This window comes from Sinohyriopsis cumingii, chromosome 7 (assembly GCF_028554795.1).
Source record: "Sinohyriopsis cumingii isolate HCF-2022 chromosome 7, ASM2855479v2, whole genome shotgun sequence".
NCBI lineage: Eukaryota > Metazoa > Mollusca > Bivalvia > Unionida > Unionidae > Sinohyriopsis > Sinohyriopsis cumingii.
This window is the reverse complement of record NC_142967.1, coordinates 80,772,888-80,795,557: the sequence shown is the minus strand read 5'-3', so window position 1 is coordinate 80,795,557 and position 22,670 is coordinate 80,772,888. Positions and strand designations below refer to the sequence as shown.

Here is a 22,670-nt window from a genome sequence, read left to right as displayed (position 1 = left end):
TTGCTAGTGTGAATAGGAGTAGTGTCACTCATGGCAGGCTTTCATTGTGAAGAATAGGCTCCAACTCGAGGTAAATCAGGCATTTGTGGTGCAACCCCTATTTACTCTTGACACTTTATCCAAAAGTCATCTGCAGGAGTCAGTACGAATTACCAAGTGGTACCTGAAAAGATCTGAGCCAGTGCATCAATCAAGAGCCCACCTCTTCTAACAATTCAAGGAGGACAAGGAAGATCATTTCAGTGCAGGCATTCTCATCCAGGATAAAATGGGTTATCCATTCCATTTATCAGGAATTAACTCAAGACCAAATGAATTTGCTGCACATCTTGGATCATGAACTTAGTGTAGTCTCAACTAGACATTGCATTCAAGCCAACTGTTCTCCGGCTAACATTTTACAAGCTGTGGTAGGAAGTCAGTGTCAATGTTCTCCAGCTTTTATCTCCAAGATCTTTCATCCCAAAAGACTCAGCTACACCTGGTTGGGCCTATGACTGCTATGCAACAGGTTGCCATTTCAGGTCATTCTGCAGCTTCTAGGCTTCCTTGTGATTTGCAGAAGGGAAATTTTTTTTCTCTTATAGAAGCGATGCCGTAGCATATGGGGTCTGTTCTTCAACCGCCTAGAAGCTGCTTCACATACCTTAGGGGACTAGAGATGGCCATTTGGGGGTAAAGGGATGTAACTCCCTCTACCTCTGATCTATTCTCCTATGGCATTCTTATTTAGTAAAGTATTTAAAGTATTTGAAGAAGAAACTATTTTGTTTTCTGCTGAAATACGTTTCTTCAATAATACTTACCTGATTATAATGCACATTCAGCCTCCCCACAGTAATGTCACTCTGAAAGTATGCACTCCACCCAAGTAGTAACTGAACTATTCATGGGATTTGGTGCCAATCCCAGTATCACTGGGAAATCACTCAATCTAAATCATGTATGAGCGCAGATAACTTTTAGCTTCCAAGCTAAGAATGTTTTAGCCAGGGAGGGCTGGATTTGCAAGACAGTAGTAATGTAACGTATTATGATCGGATAAGTATTGTCAAAGAAACATATTTTACTAGATAAAATTAGTTTTACTATATTTTGGTAGGATATACAACTACCATATTCAAGAGGAGGAGGAAGTTCCGAAATATCCATCACCCAGCTCCACATCTAAGTGCCCAGGCAGAAAGGCAAGCCATCAACTTCTGTGTCCAAGGTACTGTTTATTAGGAATAATGAGGTTCAGCCACATTTGATATTTTAAAACATGGCATAAATGTTTTGTTGGTTTTTTCATTCATTTTATATAGTCTTGTCTTTTTAATCGTACAAAAATCATTTATATCAGAAGTATTAGATAAAACACACTAACAGATTTGATTTTCTTTTGTCCTTATTGAATTGTTCCTGACTGTTTCCTGTATACAAGGGATTGTTGGATAGACAGAAGTCCTATTAATGAGAAATACTGTAGAAGGATTTAGACTCCATTTCCTGGATGTTTCCTGTATACAAGGGATTGTTGGATAGACAGAAGTCCTATTAATGAGAAATACTGTAGAAGGATTTAGACTCCATTTCCTGGATGTTTCCTGTATACAAGGGATTGTTGAATAGACAGAAGTCCTATTAATGAGATATCTGTAGAAGGATTTAGACTCCATTTCCTGGATGTTTCCTGTATACAAAGGATTGTTGGATAGACAGAAGTCCTATTAATGAGAAATACTGTAGAAGGATTTAGACTCCATTTCTTGTGTGGTTGATCTTAAGAGAAAATTAAATAATGCAGTTAATTTAACTGGTTTCATAATCCAGCCCAAAGCACTTGAAGTATGTTGTTTGCTCAACTTAAGAAAAAACAATTTTCCTTTGACATCTTCCCTCAACTTCTTTATCACAACTGTATGGTGACAATGAGTCAAGTGAAATTCTGTTGTCAAGCTTATCTCTAATTGATTGTACCTTGTCAATGAAAGAAATCTGCAAACAGGTCTGGAAAATCAACAGGAGAGAAGGTCAGTGGAAGTGGTGTACATTTATTCCTTGACATTAGCTTGTTCATAATCTGAAGAGCTCTTTGCAACCAGAACTTTCAGTGATCTTAGTGCTATAGTAGGCTGATTTTGCTGCATGAACTATGTTTGTGACATTCTTCTTAGCAGCTTCATAGATCTGCATTAATATGAATAATGGTGGTGGAAAGCCAAATCCTCTCAGCCTTATTGTGTTCTCATTAGCAGTGCAAAGCTGGTCCGTAACTACTATACCAAGAGAACACTTTTCAGTTGATACTCTGCACTTCACTGCTGTTGCATGTTTGTCAAGTAATAATAACAAGCACTTGTCATGTTGTACTGCTGTAGGAGGTATTGAAGTTGTTGGGTTTGCATGGATGCCATGCATTAATTGAGTTCTGTTCATGATATGGAGGTTTCTCTGTGTAGCAAACAGAGATGGAGGGTTAGGGACTGTTAAGTTGAGATGGCATATGACGTAGAGCTGATCTGATGCAAGTTCATGGGACACCAATGAAGACTGTAGAATATTACCATCAGGTCTATGAAGAATTGAGTCTGAAATTTGACCATGTTTATATTTGGGTTGGCTAACTGTTTGACATTGAAAATGTGAATAAAATCTAGACGTTTTGGTAAATATGGGTTTCCAGGACAGTCAAAGTGAAAGTTGAAATCTCCAAGAATAGTCAGGTTGCCATCGATAGAATTTCCATACTCCAGGTTAGGAAACTGCTCCAAAAAGAGAGCTTCAGTCACTTTGTTTTTTGGACTTGGTGGAGGGCAGTAGTGGGAGAAAAAATGGACAGACGAATGTACAAAAGGTGTAGGACCATGCCAGTTAGTCTCAGAATTAGAATACAAGTTGCAACATGGGAAAATATCCCTTTAGAAAAGATAATATTATCATACAAAACTGATATCATGCTTTAGACTTTATGTTATAACACTATTGCATTTTACATTCAGTAATTTTATTTATGTATTCATATTCACAATGATTATGCAAAATTGAAAGAATTATATTTAAAAAGATTGTTTTTGTCAGAATGCAGATATCTTAAAATGTTACTTTTATGCTCAAAAAGAAGTTTTCTCATGTCATGGCTAATATTTTTCTTTCAATGGTTATGATATTTTCTTTTGATGTTATATTATCAAATGGCATGAAAGACAATGAGGGACATGTGCCATCTTTGTTCCTTCACAAAATCAAACAGACAGTTTTGACTCAGTGAGTTTGTTCTTTGAAATAGATCCATTTAGAACAGAAACTTACAACGCAGTGACAACAGATCAGTGCTAAACATATTATATTTTGTTCAAGAGCATAGAGTTTTCAATTACTATTCAATGCACATGTGTACATTGTAATGCAATCTGTCAATGTTTTTACATTGTAATGCAGTTTATAATTGTTTTTACATTGTAATGCAATCAGTCATTGTTTTTACATTGTAATGCAATCTGTCATTGTTTTTACATTGTAATGCAATCAGTCAATGTTTTTACATTGTAATGCAGTTTGTCATTGTTTTTACATTGTAATGCAATCAGTCATTGTTTTTACATTGTAATGCAATAAGTCATTGTTTTTACATTGTAATGCAATCTGTCATTGTTTTTACACTGTAATGCAATCTGTCATTGTGTTTACATTGTAATGCAATCTGTCATTGTTTTTACACTGTAATGCAATTTGTCATTGTTTTTACATTGTAATGCAATCTTTCATTGTTTTTACATTGTAATGCAATCTGTCATTGTTTTTACATTGTAATGCAATCTGTCATTGTTTTTACACTGTAATGCAATCTGTCATTGTTTTTACACTGTAATGCAGTCTGTCATTATTTTTACATTGTGATGCAATCTGTCATTATTTTTACATTGTGATACAATCTGTCATTGTTTTTACATTGTAATGCATCTGTCATTGTTTTCTCCAGCGAGGATATAAGGTATGAGAATTAAACATTTTGAGGTCAAAAATATTTAATGACTAGCATAAAGACAAGATTACGTGGCACATTTAACACAAAAGGTTAGTTTTAATGCAGCAAAGTGTCCGTCTAAAACAGCGATTACCTAATATTGCATCAACAATAATATTTAGCACATACAATGTCAATCAGGGTATTACTGAACAAAAATGGAATACAATATTAACAGTTAATCTGTGGAAGTTAATGCTGTAAACTGGAAGAAACAGCAAATAAGCATAATTGCAATTTTTCAGCATCCATTTTGACCATATATGAAATCGTATGATCGTGCATGGGTCATCCACTGCAATATCAGTTTAAGTAGTTTTTATATTTGTTACAAGCCTAATTTACTTGAAATATTAACCTGACTATTGCACTTAATAATCAGCCACATGTATTTGAAAACTCTGATAAAACCTATACAGTGGACTCTGATATATTTTATCAGCCATTCAAATGAAGTTCAATGCTGGCACCAGTTTTGGCATTCAGTCAAACAGATATAAACCTTTACCATGTTTGTTCCTAAACAATGTTAGGCCCAAAATTTATAGAAATGGAAAAATAAGATTTCGGAAGTAACTATCTGAATACTGGAAGTGCTGCAAAAGTCACTAGTTTTACTATAAAACAAATTTTCCACCTTTCCCTTGCAGGGGGGATCATCATATTCTAATACTATGGGTGGGAAGAGGTCAGATGTTACATAAGATTATTTATAGTTTATTACAGTGCAGTAAATAGTTCTAACAAATTTAATTGATTTCTCCGATAATTCACAGAAGCTGATAATACCCAATTGACATTATCCATTCATCAATTGATTAATTTGCTAACTGCATCAGCATTACAACTGAGTATGTCCTACTCCAGGAAGGTGTACCTCCGCTTATATATACAATGACACCACTTCCATGATGCTTTAAACTGGGTGGCAAAATGTCATCATAAGACCTGTTCCAGTGAAACACACTTGGGACCCAGAGAAGGCACATTTAATGTGGAGATTTTGGCATATAATGCTGTGTAGAATTTTGTAACTCCCTGAGTAATTAGATAACTCCAGGATATACTTTTGTTTGAAAACTGCCTTCCCAAGTACACTTTGTTTAAACAGAACAGTATTAGCTTCAAATAATATTTTAGCATACATGAATGATTCTCTTTGATTTGATTTGTCTTTCTATTCTAGCTTTGGTGCATATAATGATGATGTTATCAGGATCAATAAGGCCACTATAAATGAAAATTTAAAGAGGAAATTCTTACCTTCCATTAAAAGGGAGAGACATTTTTTTTAATATAAGGAAGATTTAGCAAAGTCAAGAGAGGCAAAACTTTCATGTATGATACACAATTTTCATGCACTCATTGGATTTTCTTGTCCAGTCTTCTAGATACAAGCATGAACCCCACAGTTTTGCATCCTGTTTGTGGCCAATATCACTGTCATGATAATCATTCAAGGGTAGTGCATGTAAGCTGCTGTCGTTTGTTTCTTCTTCATAACATTAATAAAGTAACACTCGTATAATTTGTTCCCAGTATTTAAAATATGATTTCAGATGTGATATATGGCAGTTAAACTGCATGCAAACTGTCTGACCATATACATAAGTGCACTGATTTAAAAATGAAACATAGATGACTCGGGGTCCAAATGATAGTTGGCGATGAATGATGAGCTGTAAGGAATATGCTTGTTATGTATTCAGGTTCTGCAGCTGATTTATGCAAGGCGGCCATGATCCAGCTTCAGCTAGCACTGAACTGTAGGCATCATCTCAAGGCTAGGTATGTAAGACTACTTCAGATCTCAACATTTTAGTGAGCATGATTTCTGAGAAAATTTTTTAAAATAAAGGGATTTTGTTTATGTTGGGACATAATTTACAAGAATGGCATCAGTGAAAATTTTGTATCTGTCAGAACATGCAATATACTGGTACATAAACATATTGCTGATTAGTAAAACATTATAGGTTACACATATGGTCAGTATACTAAATTCACAAAAATTTCATTAGGCTTAAAAATTACAGTATATTATGCAGTACCTATTCCTTTAATTGCTGCAGCTGCCTGGTAGTTGCAAGTGAAATGAATAACTTAAAGTTAGTCACAGCTTAAACATTGTGTGAAAAGCAAATTAGATTAACTCTGTGAGAAAGATAAAACAGCTTCATCCAGACGTTTTAGACACCATAATTTTGCACCATCTCACTTAGAGGACAGGTATTTATAGAGTAATCTACTAGCATCATTAAAATAGAGGAAGCACTGTGACCTACTTTTTAAAATGACTATATTCTAAAGTTTATTTGAAAAATAATCTTGTCTGGTAAAAATAACTCGTGTCAGGAAATTTGAGATAATCAAATCTTTGAGTATTATATTTAACAATGACAGGGAGTCGAGACTTCATTTCATGTAAATTACATTGACTGTTGGGAGATCACCTATTGTCAAAAATTCATACCAAAGTGAATCTGAAAAGGAAAGGGTAATGTGTATGCATGTGGAATCTGTTTTTTACATTGATGAAAGGTAGATGCTTACATAATATTCAATGAGTCATACAAAAAGTATTATTTTTGGAATGCTGAAGATGATATATAAAACATCTGAGACATTGATTTGAGACTGAATGCAGGAAACAATATTTATATCTGAATAGCACTAACTTGGTTACCAGTAAATTTGTGAAATGAAGAAAGAAAAAAGAAAAGACGATTTTAATTCCAATGATGTTTTCACTCTATAGATTGTTGATACAGATTCATGATGAAATACTACTGGAAGTAGCTGATGAACACATAAATGAGGTGAAAGGTATGTTGCCATTGTTTTCTTATTTCACATAGGATCATATGACTTGCAGGTATAATTTTGGAGACAGCAACCACTAATTAGCCAGACTAGCTGATCTGGATATTTTTGTCACATGGTATGTTTGCCTTGCTGCAGTAGACAAGACCCCTGAGTTCACACTTTGTTGACAGCCTCATAAATTCTTTCCCATGCTGTTACCGTTTTCTTTTTTAAAATAATTATTATTGATATTCATTTTCCGTTGAACTGTAAATACATTCTTATTTCTCAGTCCTCCTCACTTTGAAAATTTTTCAGGAAAATATCAAACTAGACAGTCTTTCAAAAGTGTGTGTGTGTGTGGTTTATGCACATACACAGGGTAACTGCATACACAAAAGCTGTGAATAAAAAAAAATTATCTTTTTTGTACATTGCTTTTTTTGATTTTTCCAAGGGAAGTATTTTCATTTGGACAGTGACAATATAATCTTGCAAAATGGGGTAAGAATATGTTAAATATCATTTCTCAACATTAAATTTTAAGGCAACAGTAAATGGCTTCCTTTTTCAGTTACACCGACACGCAAATATCTTACCAGTTACAAATTTTAAAATGATTCACATTGGCCAGCAATTATCTGTGCTTTAATCTTTAATGATTCATTTACACAAAATAGTTCTAACATCGACTTACTATTGTACTAGTTTAGTGATGCCATTATTTCCAAACTGGTTGATTCTTGTGTGCAGATTGTGTTAGGAAAAGAAACCAGAATATTGATGTCTGTCATTATTGATAAGGGTCCCGAGTGGCCGAGTGGTCCAAAGCGCTCTCCGTTACGGATCACAGCCATCTCACCTCTGTCTGCATGGGTTCGAGTCTCAGATTTGGCCAATGTGGGTATGTGAGAAAGGTTGCCAGTAGCTTCTCGTGGGTCAGTTGTTCTTTCTGGGGGTTTTCCGGGTTCTTCCTCCACCATTAATACTGGCCACCATGTATAGCCTATCGTGTGCTGAAAAATGACGTTAAACCCTACAACAACAACAACAACAACAACATTATTGATAATCAAACTAATCTGGCTGCACAATTGTGTATTTATTGACATGTAAGTATTGATGAACATCCCACATTGTTTATTGATTTATTTGTCTGCCCATTACTACATCTACTCAACTGCTGGGTGCAAATTCATGAAACTTACTAGTTATGTTATCCTTTGCATAACCATCTGCAGATGTGGATTCATCCTTGGTTCCCATCCCTGGGATATGCAAAGGGTTTCAAAGGTGTCATGTAGAAAAATTATTTAAAATGATATTTTCAAATCTTTTCTGACCAATCTTTATACACGCATTCATAGCAGGAAGACTCATTGTATATGTTATGGATTTTGCATCATGACACATGGGGTACTGTCTGGTGGTGGAGATGATGGGTGGGTGGGTTATGCAGCAGATATTGGGATTAAAAAACATGGGATTTGCTATGGTGAGGTGTAAAACCTTGAACGAGGTCATTAATGAGCATTCTGTGTTTTTGGTTAGTTATGGACCCTGATTGCCTGACAATCATACTAGCACCATTAATGATGGTTTAATATGTGGATTCTGCATCACTTAATCCAAATTCATAGAATTACTAGACTTTGACAAAACAGGCAGGAACCCTGCACTAATCATATCCATCCATGAAGCAAGTTTAACAAGGCTTCTTGGACTTTGTATGTACCGCATTGTAAATACAAGACATGGCATGAGTTCTTTTGTCAGCATATCATACAGTCATTTCTTGGAGATATAGCACCCTTTATCTCTGTCCTTTTAAACTTTGGTTTCAGTATTACAACTGTATGAAATATTATTTTATGGGCAGGTGAGTTTATGATGTGGTCCTTCATCCATCAGTGTCAGCAATTGTTTGTTACCACTCTGGAAGCCTTATATTTTTTATCCAGTTTTGATAAAGTTTGGAATATAGACTTGTCAAGATCTCAAACAAGTTCATTGATGAGCAGGAGCCGTGCATATCAGTGAGGTGATCATTCATCTGATCAGCAGAGATTGTTATAACTCTAAATCAGATTTTGAATATAGGCTTAAATCATCACAATCTCGAATGAGTTTTATTATAAGTGAGGTTCATTCATATTAATGAAATGATTTTGCATCTGATTACTCAAGAAACAATATTCCTGAATTTGATTTTGATCAAGCTTGGAATATGGGCATACATCATCAAGAGCTCAAATGGGTTAGAAGATAAAAAGCAAGATCCACACAAATTAATGATGATTTTGTATCTGATTACTCCAGAAACAATATTCCTGAATTTGATTTTGATCAAACTTGGAATATGGGCATACATCATCAAGACCTCATATGGATGGGTTAGAAGATAAAAAGCAAAATCCACACAAATTATGATTTTGTATCTGATTTGTTGAGTTTGTTGCTACTAAGGAAGCCATATTTTGATCCGATTTGGTTGGACTTGGAATATAGACTATCAGATCTCATATGAGTTGGATAGCAAACAATATATACATATTAAAGGTCAGTAATGGAGAAAATTAACATTATTAAAAATGCATTTCTCTGGTTAATTTTACTCCATTTAAAGTTCCCAAAATGTACTATTCAGATTGATTACAAGTTAGATCAGGCATGGGCAACTTCTTCCAGAGCATGGGCTAAAATAAGTGATTTTCAAAGCCACACCCTTGGATGTAAATTAACTGATAAAACCAGGTCATGGGCTGTATTTTGCCCACCCCTGAGTTAGATTGTCCAAAGTAAAAGATTGCATTACCTCCAATGACAAAAACTGGATTGCTGTTATATGTTACATCGTACTAGAACAAGCTGACCAGCCACTAACGTTGTTGTTGTTGTTGTGGGGTTTAACGCCATTTTTCAGCACGATGGGCTATACATGGCGGCCAGTATTAATGGTGGAGGAAGAACCCGGAAAACCCCGGAAAGAACCATCGACCCACGAGAAGCTACTGGCAAGCTTTCTCACATGGCCACTAACGTAGAAGTGTACTGATTGCAGTCATGTAAGGTAAATATGGTGTGGTGGATTTTTTACTGTATACATTCATAAATTGTAACCACAAACAGAAAAGTGGATATTATTTTCCTCAAACATGTATTTTAATTGATAAAAAATGTTATTTATAAGGTGCAGAAAAAAGGTATCTAACAATCATACTGTTTCAAGCAGGTCAGTGCAAGGGTTCTGAGAAGTCCCTACTGCTCATTACATTTTTCCCAAGATTATTGCCAACAATCAGATCATCACAAATCCTTTGAAACAATGGAAAAAAAAGTGGATTTAGACATATCATTTTAGGTAGGGGGCAACAGAAAGTGAAGATAATATTGTAAACTAGATAATCCCCTTTAATAGGAATGAGAATTTGAACTACAAACAGATATTTTCTTTAAACCTTTGCCATATGGATTTTGGCAGAAAAAAAGAGCAGATTTATCAAGGAAACATGGCAAAATTATATCATGTGATGTGATCAAAAACTATAGAAAGTTTATAAGAACTGTAAATCAAGTTTTAAAGAGCTGCAGTTTATTTGTAGAGTTCTTGATATTATTGGATCTGATGTACTTATATTCTTAATGTGGGTTATATAATACAACAGAAATTATGCAGATGTTGTGCTTCAGCATTTGAATACATTTTTTTAATCTTTCCAATTATTGTCATTATTTGTTGTCTTTCATCTCTGGATCTATTAATGAATATATTGATTGAAGGTGTAGCTTTAGTTGTTTTAAAATCTTAAATTTCCACAGAAACATTCATCACTTCATAACCTATTGCAAATTCCCTTTACTATAATCTTTGTGCTAGTCAGTTCTTTGTTCAACTAGTATGTCATTTCCACACACATATCAGGAATAAGTGTGTGTGATTTGGGTTTTTAACATAGCTTTAACAATATTTTAGTCATATCACTACAATGTCTGCAGTGTGACAGTTTATAGTGATGTCTAGCATTGGGGCATCATGCCGCAGACATGTAGCATGATGTCCCACCCAGTCACATTATCCTGACACCAGGCTGACCAGTGCTAACACTAACCTCTTAATGCTGAGCGCCAGGCAACCCATGACCTCCCGCATCCAAGGCAGATGCTCTAACCACTAAGCCACTGGAACGGTCATTCAGGAACAAGTAATACCTGCTCCAACATTTGTGAGAATAATATATTTAAATGTGATTATTCACAACAATGCATTCAAAATTTATTATAATAAAAAATATGTATGGAAGATTAAAAAATCAGTTCAAGTAGAAACCTCAATAATTGATCTTTAACGAGATGATGTTGCATCTGATTGACTTAGCTTGTGACCACTATGGAGACTATATTTCTGATCCAGTTTTGATCAGACCTTGTGAATAAACTTAAAGCATCAAGGTGTCTTATAAGCCTTGGTAAACAGGTTGATATCATCATGACAGCTAATGAGGTTTATTATGAGTGAGATTTTATTCATCTTAGTGAGGTGCATCTAATTTCCAGAGCTTATTTTCACTTTAGAGATGGTATTTCTGCACAGATTTTAACAAAATTTGGTCAGTAAACTAAATCAAGATGTTGGATGAGTTTTATAATCATCGAGACTAATCCATATATATATATATATATATATATATATATATATATATATATATATATATATATATATATATATATATATATATATATGGGTGTCTTGCATCAATGTGGCTTGTGGGTGGGTTGCTACTATCAAGACTTTTTTTAAATTTTAAAAATAGGATACTGATCAAACTTGATACATGTAATAGGGTTTTATCATCACAATCTCAGAAGAGCATGATTATGAGCAAACATATTAATATGATCTTCCACGTGATTGAGCTTCTTACCACTCAAGAAATGGTATTTCTAATTTTAATTTCTGCACTGAAACTTTCTTTTAGGGCCCCACCAGTCAAACTTTGCAATGAGGTCCTTTTGATGACAGCTATTGGTAACAATTCTAGTTGTTGTAATTATGTCATATTTCTTCTTGTGTCATGTTTCAGACATAGTGAAGAGAGTGATGGAGAGTGGCGATAGTCTGTGTGGACACATGACAAAGCTTAAAGTTCCAATCAAGGTCTCTATCAGCGTTGGCAAGAGGTGGGGACATATGAACCCTATCTCCTAGAGACCACTGCAAAATGATCCACAAGAAACAACTTTGTCAGAGTCATCTCTAACATGTTATGAGTGGTCCGTTTACTGTATTAGTGGTCAGTTTACTGTACTATCTCTGCACAATTTTTTGCTTTGAAATATCCAGAACTGTGTTCTATATATGTCCAAAAAAACAAAAACAACTGCAGTGAGTGTATTCCATATAGTTTCAATTATTTGGGCCATTATTTTTTCTGTTAATGAATATGGTATGCATACAATGCACCCTTGTAAGTTCAAAGTTCTTGTAATGTAACTTTTGTGGCACCCTGCAAACAATGGTCAGAAGTTGGTTGACCCATGAGGGGTGGTTGCCCATGAATAATCATATACTCCTGCTATCTGCATCACAACTGGCAATCATATGGGTTTTTTTTTATATTACTAAAATAACTAATAAAAGGCCCTTGAGGATAAAGAACTTTTTATAATACTCAGTGTTTAAAACAAATCGCTTAAATTGTAATTGATCAGAAATAGCTGGATTGTTGGAATCTATGTAACTCTGCAAGGAGAAATCATGGGGAACATTGTAATTATCATGGCAACTGAGGATTAGCTGAATGTAGACTCAGTGTTAACAGAGAAAAGAATGGTGTGGAATTATGAAAGAGGAACTATCTTTATTCATTTTTAGGCTGTTTGCATTAATAGATTTTTAGATGCAGCGCCAGATATCATTCACAAATCTCTTTAAAATCAAATGTAGTGAATTTTAAACTTACTGTATTTTGGAAATCAAATACAAAGATTGGGGTTACACAGAGGTAAGAGACAGCCAGTAAAACCAGCCTTCAAGACTTTTCCATATACATAATAAATACCTGCCCACAAAAAATACTTGTATTACTCAAGTAAAAATCCTGGTGTATTTAGCCTTGATATAAAGGACACATTGTATGGAAACAAATTTTTTCTGCTTCAGCTCATCTATTAAAGCATATATTCATGATGCTAATACTGTATCCTGTTAAAATTATTTTTAAATTCCTTCCTATATTCATTATTTACAGTTTTTACATTTTTGGGATTGGGCAACAGGTCAAATCTCTATATAACCTCTCCCTCAATATAGAATTATACATTAATGTTTACAGAATTTGTTGTTAAAGCATTCATCAGTAACATTTTTATGGAATTTATGGACTTTACTTTCATTTTCTTGAATTCTTTTTTGTTGTTTATCCACCTGCAAAATGAGATTGGAATAGTTTTATTTTCCTGTTGTATTATAATAATATCTAACTGAGGACTGTTCATGAATGATAATCTTGTTACAAGTTCCTTATTTAGCTACATGCACTTGTTTCTATGGGACTATTCTCTATGTTAAGGTTAGCATTGTGATTTCATTACATTTTTTGAAGTGAAATGTAATCATCAGCCTCGAAATTGCATTGCACAATGTTGATAAAACTGATATGCACCTTTCAGGTTATGCATGAGAAGGATTAAGATTGCAGACAACACTGTGATGTCATGTAAAACATATAGTTCTATTTTTACATATCAAGTTGAACAAATCTAACAACGTTATTTGATCCATTCATCCTCTTTTTCATCTCTGCAGAACTTCTAAATGGTTAAGATTTCATGCCATGTTGTGAAGATGAGTAATATCTGATAGAATAGTTCAGATCACATATATGTATCTCTTACCACCTATCCATATTGTATCAGACAGAAATTTACTTCTCCAGAAAAAGCAATGCCAAATATACTCATTTAAAAAACATATTCACTGAAATTAAGACAATCATTCAACTCTTATGCTCCATCCCCCGTTCTCTTGTCATTGTCGAGTTGAGATGTAATTGATATAGAGATCACAAGGATAGTTCTTGTATATAGTAACTTGGGTTCTAGATAGCTTGACCCAAGATATTTGCTATCTTGCAAATGTTGGGAAAACCTATTTTTTATCTTGATACTGGTTCAAGATGGTAGGGCAGTTGTTTAATAATTTTAAAAAAACTGGGCCAAAACCTTGCCAAATTTCAGTCTTTAAAAAAAAAGAGTTTCAGTCACCAGGTTCTTCCCAATATTAAACTTCCATCTCAAATTTCAGTCCATAAATTCTTTCAAAAGTCAATGAGAGTAAATATGAAGACATACCGGTATACCATTTGTGGCAATTCTATATGTTCCTTCCGTAAAATATGGCAGGGGCCGAAGCTACAGGCTGAAAATTAAATGCCAAGGTCACAATTAACATGAAATTGTGAATTATTGTTATGTTTATTAAACTAGATTCTTAAAAATAATTATATTGACCAATTTTTCATTAGATTCCTTTTGATGTTCCAAATCAATGAAAACTTTATACTAGATCTAAGCTTTAAATTGACAAGTGGAAAAAAGCCAATGTCAGTGTCAGATAAAAGGTATATTTTCCCATTTCATCTAGTACAAGATTTTCATCAAATTTTATAAAAGGTTTTCCTTACGATTTCAGGATCAGTACTGCTTCACTCTACCCAGTGTTTGGTAATAAAACTGTTTTAACCCTTTACTTAAAACTTAAATAAGAGCTTTATTTAAAACTTAAATAAGAGCTGTATGTATGACGCCGCTCCGGTGGCCTAGTGGTTAGAGTGTCTGCCTCGGATGCGGGAGGTCGTGGGTTCGATCCCTAACTGAGTCATACCAGAGACTTACAAAAATGGTACTAATAGCTACCTTACTTGGCGTTCAGCGTTAAGAGGTTAGTGTTAGGACTGGTCGGCCTAGTGTCAGGATAATGTGACTGGGTGGGACATCATGCTACATGTCTGCGGCATGATGCCCCAGTGCTAGACATCACTATAAACTGCCACATTGCAGACATCGTAGCGATATGACTGAACAATTGTTAAAGCTACATAAAAAATCAAAATCACATCACACATAAGAGCTGTATGTGCTTAAGTTGCTTTAGCAGATATCATAACAGAGTTTGGTTAACATGTCAGAGTCTACTGTACTTGTGCCTTGTGAAGGAGATGACAAGATATTGAATCCTGCCTTCCATGTATGTCTATGTCTGGCCATACAGGCATGAATTTAAAATTATGTGTCATATTAATCATCTTACAAGAAGCAGGCTTGAAGTTTTTAGAGAACATTTGAAAAAGTATACCTGTGTACATTATAAATATCATTTAGGAGGCTTGGGGAAAGATTGTTTTATAGACTGAATATTGAGGAAGTACAAACTAACGAGTCATGTAGATTTCTAGTCTCTGGCGTTTAAATGTTGGCAAGATTTATTGGTGCAGATACATAAGAGAAATTTATTGGTGCAGATACGTAAGAAAAGTTGAACTAGGCAGCTGCAAGACTTTCCAATATCATAGCTATGAATCAAGTTCTTTATGTATTGCCTTCATAAATTGCAACAAAGATGTATCAGACATGTATTACAACTATTTCAATCTTTAAAAAAAATTACCATTCACAAGATATTGTTTAAATCTTTTTATTATAATGTCTTGAGATGATAATTTAATGACAAGAATAACAAGGATGAATTTCTTCATTTTCAAAAGTAAACGTGCGCATAACATTGGTTTTATAATTCTACATATTTCAAGACTAGCTGTTGCGTTAATGTACAAACCCTGTATTTACTTCAGAATTTCAACTCAACAAAATAAAATGACTCACAAGAAATCGCTAATACAGTTTTAGTAAGACATCCTATGGAAATAGGTTTCTTCAATAATACTTACCTGAACATCACAACTATAGCAGTAGTTTTTCTAAGGTATTATGACCGGATAATGTATTTAAAGATGAATATAGATGTGTTCAGTTCACATAGTTTTATTTAAATACCATGTAACAAAACGTTGTTGGGGCCCCAGGTGTCCACATAACCTAAGGTGATTGCCTATACAGACCACTCACACAACTCACCTGTGTTCATGTGAGTTCAAGTCTCTCCGCTCAACATACGTAAGAAAGCTTGCCAGAAGCTTCTCATAGGTTAGTATCTCTTCCTGGGTTCTTAATCCACCAAAACGTACTGACCACCATGTATGTGACCTTTCATGTGTTAAAAATGGTTTTAAACCTTACAAACCATAAAATAAAGCCTCAATAAATCTCCTAAACAACTGGCACCATATTAGCCTGAAAGCCACATTAATGCATTAAAACCTCATCAGTTTGATCATCATTGTGATAAAGAATATTGATTCCAGCTATTGATAGGCAACAATAATATAAAAGGCTACTGTCAAAAGGTTGATGTAGGTGTATGAGGTATAATGACTGAAAGGTCGTATCTCAATATTATGGTTTTCAGGTAAAATGCTCTTCATTGTTCACTGGATTCACATTTAAATGCACTATAAAGTAAACGACAGGTCACAGACCTCTTTAATGTTGAAAAACTAGGTGATACAATAGCATTTAAAAAAATGCATCATGTTTTTAACAAAAAGGGGAATCTAGACATTATACAGATGAATTTGGATATATGCCATCAAACAGTCTGCTTGTATGGGTAATATCCGAAGCAGAACAACTTTGTATCAATATCTGGATCAACAGTGATTGAAAATTAAAAAATGTGTTAAAATACAAGTTAAATTTCTTCCTTGCATTCTATCAACACATTATCTTTAAAGATGCAATTTGACAAATTAAACACAAATACTACACTATTTTACATAATTTACAGTTTATACAGTAAATACTTGTTATGCTTTATCTAATCAAATAACTTTTACAAACTGGCCTGTGTTTCTATAGCAACATCACTTAAGATGATCTGTCATCTTTTAGTTATAAATGAGAATGAAATTTGTGTGGGATAGGAAAATCCCACCCATGAGATCACAGTTTTTATATGAAACTTGGCAAAGCCTCCATCCTGTCTACATGTGATTCTGGCCTGGGATTTTTTCCTTTTCAACACCAGTGTACAGTATATATAGCAGATTCTATCAATCTTAGTTAGAAAAATCACATAAAAAAACAATCATATATTATAACCTCGGATACTGCAGGTGGATTCTTTACAAATATTTTTAAAAATGTAAAATGGCACTCCTTAAATTCTTGCATTTTAAACAGAATTATCCAGAATTCTTTAAACTTCAAAGATTCTCTTCCTTCCAAGTTTGACATTTTGCAGGAACTTTTGCAGTGGATACTTTTGATTACAACTTTATAGTGAAACTGCTTTTATAGCTTTTATGAACTGCTGGCTTGAATCATGTGAAATTTAAGTATATGATCTAGAATGGGAGAATTTTTATCACTACTTAAAAATTAACCTGAAGCAAGAAACTGACAATCCTGATAATTTTATGAAAAAATGAGAAACAGCTCTGACATACTGCCAGTAGACAATGGTTCAATATGATGCCAACAGACAATGGTTTCAATATACAGCCAACAGACAATGGTTTTAATATGCTGCCAACAGACAATGGTTTCAATATACAGCCAACAGACAATGGTTTTAATATGCTGCCAATAGACAATGGTTCAATATTCTGCCAATAGACAAATGTTTCAATATAATGCCAACAGACAATGGTTCAACAGATCCAAGTAAGCTATCCTTTATATGGCACACAAACAGATGGAGTGGTTCAGTGTGCAGAATTAGAGTAAGATCACAGCCATGTGTAACTGTGACATCATCCTTTGGAAACTGGTATAGAAGCCATCTGTATCTGGTACATGTATGTTTACTTTACTCATGCCCTTTTCTCCCTCTTTTTGGATGGATCATCAGTAGCATAAATACTTGTCCTGGTTGGTATTGTCGGATCCTCAATTTTGAAGACTTTGATAATTTCCTGAAATAAATGGACACTTCATGTTTATTTTAGATATAATGAACTGCAAAGACCCATCTGATCATTATATATGACATTTATTAAGGATCAAATGCAGTATCAATGTTAAAACCACAAAAGTAAAATGCTGGAGATTGCATCAAAATATGCTGCAGTCTGGACAAAAAGCTTGAAAATTATCTGGAAAAACCCTCACTAAAAACTTAACTTGCAATGGTTTCCATTAGCAGGTATAATATAAACTGTTTACATATTTCCATGAAAGGAAGCAAAAAATGTTTCAAGACAGTACACAAGTAGAGATGTTTTTGCCATCAAGGTCATTAATTTGTCATCTAACTTGACAAATTCTTCACTATGTATCTGAAACTGTCCCAAAGAATATTATTTGCTATGATATATAAAATGCTGGCATATCATCTCCTGTGCAGGAGTGTTGAAGATTGGGCAAATACAGTTTTAACAAACCTGTAAATATAACATGGGTTACAGCTTTGGACTTTTTATTCTCAAAGACAAATCATCTAGATTGCTTCACAGATAAGATTAATGACAAGAAAACTTGAGGAAAAAACAACACAATAATGACTGCATCATTCAACTTGGATAAGACCTTGTACAGAAGTATCTGATTCCTGGGGACGTAAGTACTGGTTTGCCATCATACATGTAATCTGATTCCTGGGGACGTAAGTACTGGTTTGCCATCATACATGTAATCTGATTCCTGGGGACATAAGTACTGGTTTGCCATCATACATGTAATCTGATTCCTGGGGACGTAAGTACTGGTTTGCCATCATACATGTATTCTGATTCCTGGGGACATAAGTACTGGTTTGCCATCATATATGTAATCTGATTCCTGGGGACATAAGTACTGGTTTGCCATCATACATGTAATCTGATTCCTGGGGACTTAAGTACTGGTTTGCCATCATACATGTAATCTGATTCCTGGGGACATAAGTACTGGTTTGCCATCATACATGTAATCTGATTCCTGGGGACATAAGTACTGGTTTGCCATCATACATGTACCATTCTGTCAAGTCTATTCTACCATGTTTCCATCATGTTGAAGGATATCAATAACTGCTTCAATGTCATTTTGATCTAGTCTTTTGCTACAGCATTATGAGAACCCAGACAGAACTGCCAACTAAAACTTTTTTCAACAGTTTATTCAGAATTTTAAAGGAATAAACTTCAACCTGGATGCATCACACTATATGTGTGAAACGTTTGTGATATATGGTAAGGTTAGATTTAGAAGATAAATAAATGTTACCGTCCATTCCTGAGGTGACAAGCTTACTCCTGTCTGTTTCCTCTTTAGATTTTCTTTTATTCTACCTTCCTCCTGCTCCATAACTGGTTCTGTCAGTAAAAGAAACAAGAAAAAGTTCAGATTGATGGATTTCATGATTATATTTTTTATTGTTATGAACTTTTTTCACAAGAATTACATTTTTCACAGGCTATTGGGAAAAAAACATGGAATCTGATTTGGTTTGATATTTTATGGCACATCAACACATTAAGGTTATCTAGTATTGTGTTAGAACACAGCGCCTTGTCCAGGAACACACAATGGTAGCTGACACAGGTTGATTTGATGGCAGAATTCTAACCTACACCCTTTGGTCTCATGTTAATCACTGAGCCACTACAACATGTGAATATAAGATAAAAGATCAACAAATCTTAGCCTTAATGTTTATAAAATTTTACATCAAGCAAAATCCATGAGGAAAATAACTGCTTAGGAAAAATAAACTTTATAACAAATGGCCAACAGAAAAACTAGCTTAATTAGAAAACAGAAAGAGATATGTAATGAATCGGCTATTAAATACTGTCAAGCTTTAACAAAATGCATACCTATAACTGGCAATCCATCATCATCCAAGTATATACTAACATGGCCATCCTGTAAAAAAAAAAAAAAAAGAAATAGGTCAGCAAGAGTTCCTTGAAGGGACTAGTGCTCTACTGGCATACAAAATAAGATTTTCTTTTTAACTGCTGAATACCGTAAACATCTCCAATGTTCTTGACAAACTCCAACATAATAAATTTGATAAAAAAAACTAATTTATTATGTCAAAGTTTACATGTTCACAAGACACCTGTAAGTAAAGTAAAAAAATTCTTTATCAGTCTTTGAACCTCATATCATCGATAGATATCAAATAATTTGTCTTGGCAATTGTCACCACATGCTAAGTTTTGGTTAAATCAATAAAGATTACGGGGGGGGGGGGGGGGGGATATTTCAGTGGTATCATTCAAGATACTCTTTGGACATATCCACAAAATTGGGTAAATAATAAAAATGAATTCATATTTGTATGTGTTGTGATGCTTACAAGCCATTATAGCTAAATTCAAGTCAAACCATCGACTTTAAAATCAAGGTTAGGGAATTACACAACTCGTTCTTTGGAATGCAATCAGATACAAAGTTTGGTCTAAAAGTACTTGTCGTGACTTAAGTAGAAATATTGTAGTGCTTGTTGCATCTTTTTTCTTAACAGTTTACACATCTGGTTTCTTTGGCTTGACATTAATGGTTGTTAAGCTCAATTTTATTAGCATATTGGGCCACAGAACAAACATTTTGTTAAAGCTTGATCCTTGCAACAAGCAAGTTTAAAAATGCATATTTATAATGAGGTCTACTATGAAAACCAAAATCCCAGACGATGATTTTGTTTGGCAAATACTGGCTGGTAATAGTGATGAAAGAAATTTATGTTTAAAGTTAGGAAGTATATCAAATTATTGGAGCTGAAAAAGTGTTAACAAATATACCAGTGAGTGACTTTGAACCCAAAAATGTGATAAATATGAGTCTGATGTACATGCAGGTTGGACAAAAAAAGATGGCTTGCCGGTCAACCCCTCATTTCAGTGTTATTTTGAAATCAGATGTAGGAAAGAAGACTAACAAACTGAATTAAAATAAAGATCATTTAAAGGTAGTCTAATTTTCATTTCTTTTCTCATCACAATTTATCCCAGCCTGAGCTACAAAACCATACTGTCCTAGCATAATGGTTAAGATAAATATAAAAAATATGAATCTAAACATGAAATTAAGAAGTAAAGATATTTACATGTATTTGGTCAAAATACCCTTGTCTGAACAAGTAGACTATGACATTAACGGACATAAAATTGTAATACAGCATTATGGAACAGATAGTAAATCGTGCAAGGTAGCAATTAAAGTACTAATTGAAGAAAGTGAAACTTTGGCAGAGCTTATGTTGGAGAAAAATCTTATTCTGGAGCAGAAATATTTTTTAAAAAACAATTCCTGCAAGCTGTGGAAAATTGTACGTAACAAAAAAAACAGTTTTCAAACCTGTTCCAGCTGGCAAAGCTAGCTCTATATATATATATGCCCCTTCAGACAGGAGGCTATGAAAGTGGGTTCTCAGTACAAAACAATATTCATACTCGGTATGGATCAGATTAAGCTCAGAAACAAGCAACAGATTAATGCTTATACAACTAGAGTTGGTATCTTTCACAGATTTTGATTTCAATAGGGCTCTGAGTGCAGCAGGAAGAGACAGAGATGCATATTGAAGTGTTAAGTAAATACTGTCTCCTCCCCCTCCTTTATTTTTGTGACAAGGGGGGAGTTCCTGCTTCCGATAAAATCCTGGCATCATGGAATTAGGGCTGGTTTTCAAAATTACTTCCACAAGTGCAGATTAGCTGTTGTTAAGATATGCATCATTTTCATTAAGAATCACAAAAATATTGCAATCAGTGTTTTCATGAAAATCCAATGTCAATGCAAGAGAAGTATGATAAGATTTTCAAGCTGGCTGTAGGTCAATGTTGGAGGTCAGATAAGCACCATTTTGAAAAGAACTAGCTGCATACTGATAGTGTTTTAGTGAAAACCCCATGTCAATGTGACTGCAGGAGAAGTACCCATATAAAGATTTTCAGGATAAGTGCTAAATAAATCTGAATGACTGATGCCTGGGGCCCTTCCAATTTCAGATTGAGCACCTCCTGTATTTTTAGTGAGGTTCCCATTGGGCTTGTCAAAAAAAACCCTAACTTTCACGAGAAATTCAAACATGCTGATGAAATGTGTACATTTACTTTCAAGACGTTGAAAAACAAGTAAATTAATATTTATCCCCATGTATGCCTTTTACTCTTATGAGGATCATCTACTTATATCTAAAGCTGTAAACTGCATACACAGGAAAGCATGTGACCTATGAATGAGGAACAGATTGCCTGGGTTACCTATAACTAGTTTTCACATGGCTTTAACATACATGTGATTCTAAGATACCATTTTGGATATTTTTGTGCCGTACAGAAACCAGCCAGAACCAGTCTAGTGGGTACCTGAACTGTTCCAGCAGTTGTCGGTGCAGGCATGTGTATCTGTGTACTGGGATTAAGGCTAGCATGCATACACAACAAGGTGTTAATTGATTACTTTATTGTTGTAACCTGGTGGGTTGAGGCCAAATGCAAGATATTTTTTAAGGTATAATAAGTAAAAAAACATCAAATTTTGTCATGTTGGCTTTTGAGGCTTTTGTTATAAATCGGCTGTCCTTTGGCAGAGTTAAGATAAAAAGGACAGAGCAACAAAAAATTATTTTAGCAAAAATACTTGAATAACTATTCTGATTTTTTTAATGGTCTTGTTTAATTGCTACTGCACTGTTAAGATGTTTTAAGTTAAAGTTTAAGGACTAATAATTCAGCTGTCCCTTGACTTGCCAACTCTTACTCTAGTGTAATGCAACACTGGTTGAACACATTAAGTGGCACCAATG

At 34.3% G+C, this 22,670-nt stretch overlaps 2 protein-coding genes and 1 long non-coding RNA gene across 3 annotated transcripts in view; 1 reads left to right on the top strand and 2 right to left on the bottom strand.

The window, feature by feature from the left end:
- The window catches only part of LOC149795613 (DNA polymerase nu-like), a 49,768-nt gene extending 34,398 nt beyond the window's left edge, over window positions 1-15,370 (top strand). The window contains exons 14-17 of the mRNA XM_089965441.1: window positions 1,103-1,213; window positions 5,719-5,797; window positions 6,768-6,835; window positions 11,896-15,370. Coding sequence (XP_089821567.1) covers window positions 1,103-1,213; window positions 5,719-5,797; window positions 6,768-6,835; window positions 11,896-12,020 — 383 coding nt within the window. The 3' untranslated portion in view covers window positions 12,021-15,370. The remainder of the gene's footprint in view (window positions 1-1,102; window positions 1,214-5,718; window positions 5,798-6,767; window positions 6,836-11,895) is intronic.
- Window positions 10,054-14,253, bottom strand: LOC149795614 (uncharacterized). Its single transcript, XR_016422364.1, has 3 exons — window positions 14,165-14,253; window positions 10,924-11,023; window positions 10,054-10,129 (listed from the first exon to the last, which is right to left on the bottom strand). It is a non-coding gene; the product is annotated as an uncharacterized LOC149795614 (long non-coding RNA).
- Window positions 15,371-15,490: 120 nt separating the features above from the next.
- The window catches only part of LOC149795612 (EP300-interacting inhibitor of differentiation 3-like), a 35,598-nt gene continuing 28,418 nt past the window's right edge, over window positions 15,491-22,670 (bottom strand). Inside the window, exons 8-10 of the mRNA XM_089965440.1 lie at window positions 19,729-19,777; window positions 19,136-19,224; window positions 15,491-17,844 (exon numbers count right to left, since the gene is read on the bottom strand). Of these exons, the coding sequence (XP_089821566.1) occupies window positions 17,743-17,844; window positions 19,136-19,224; window positions 19,729-19,777 (240 nt within the window). The 3' untranslated portion in view covers window positions 15,491-17,742. The remainder of the gene's footprint in view (window positions 17,845-19,135; window positions 19,225-19,728; window positions 19,778-22,670) is intronic.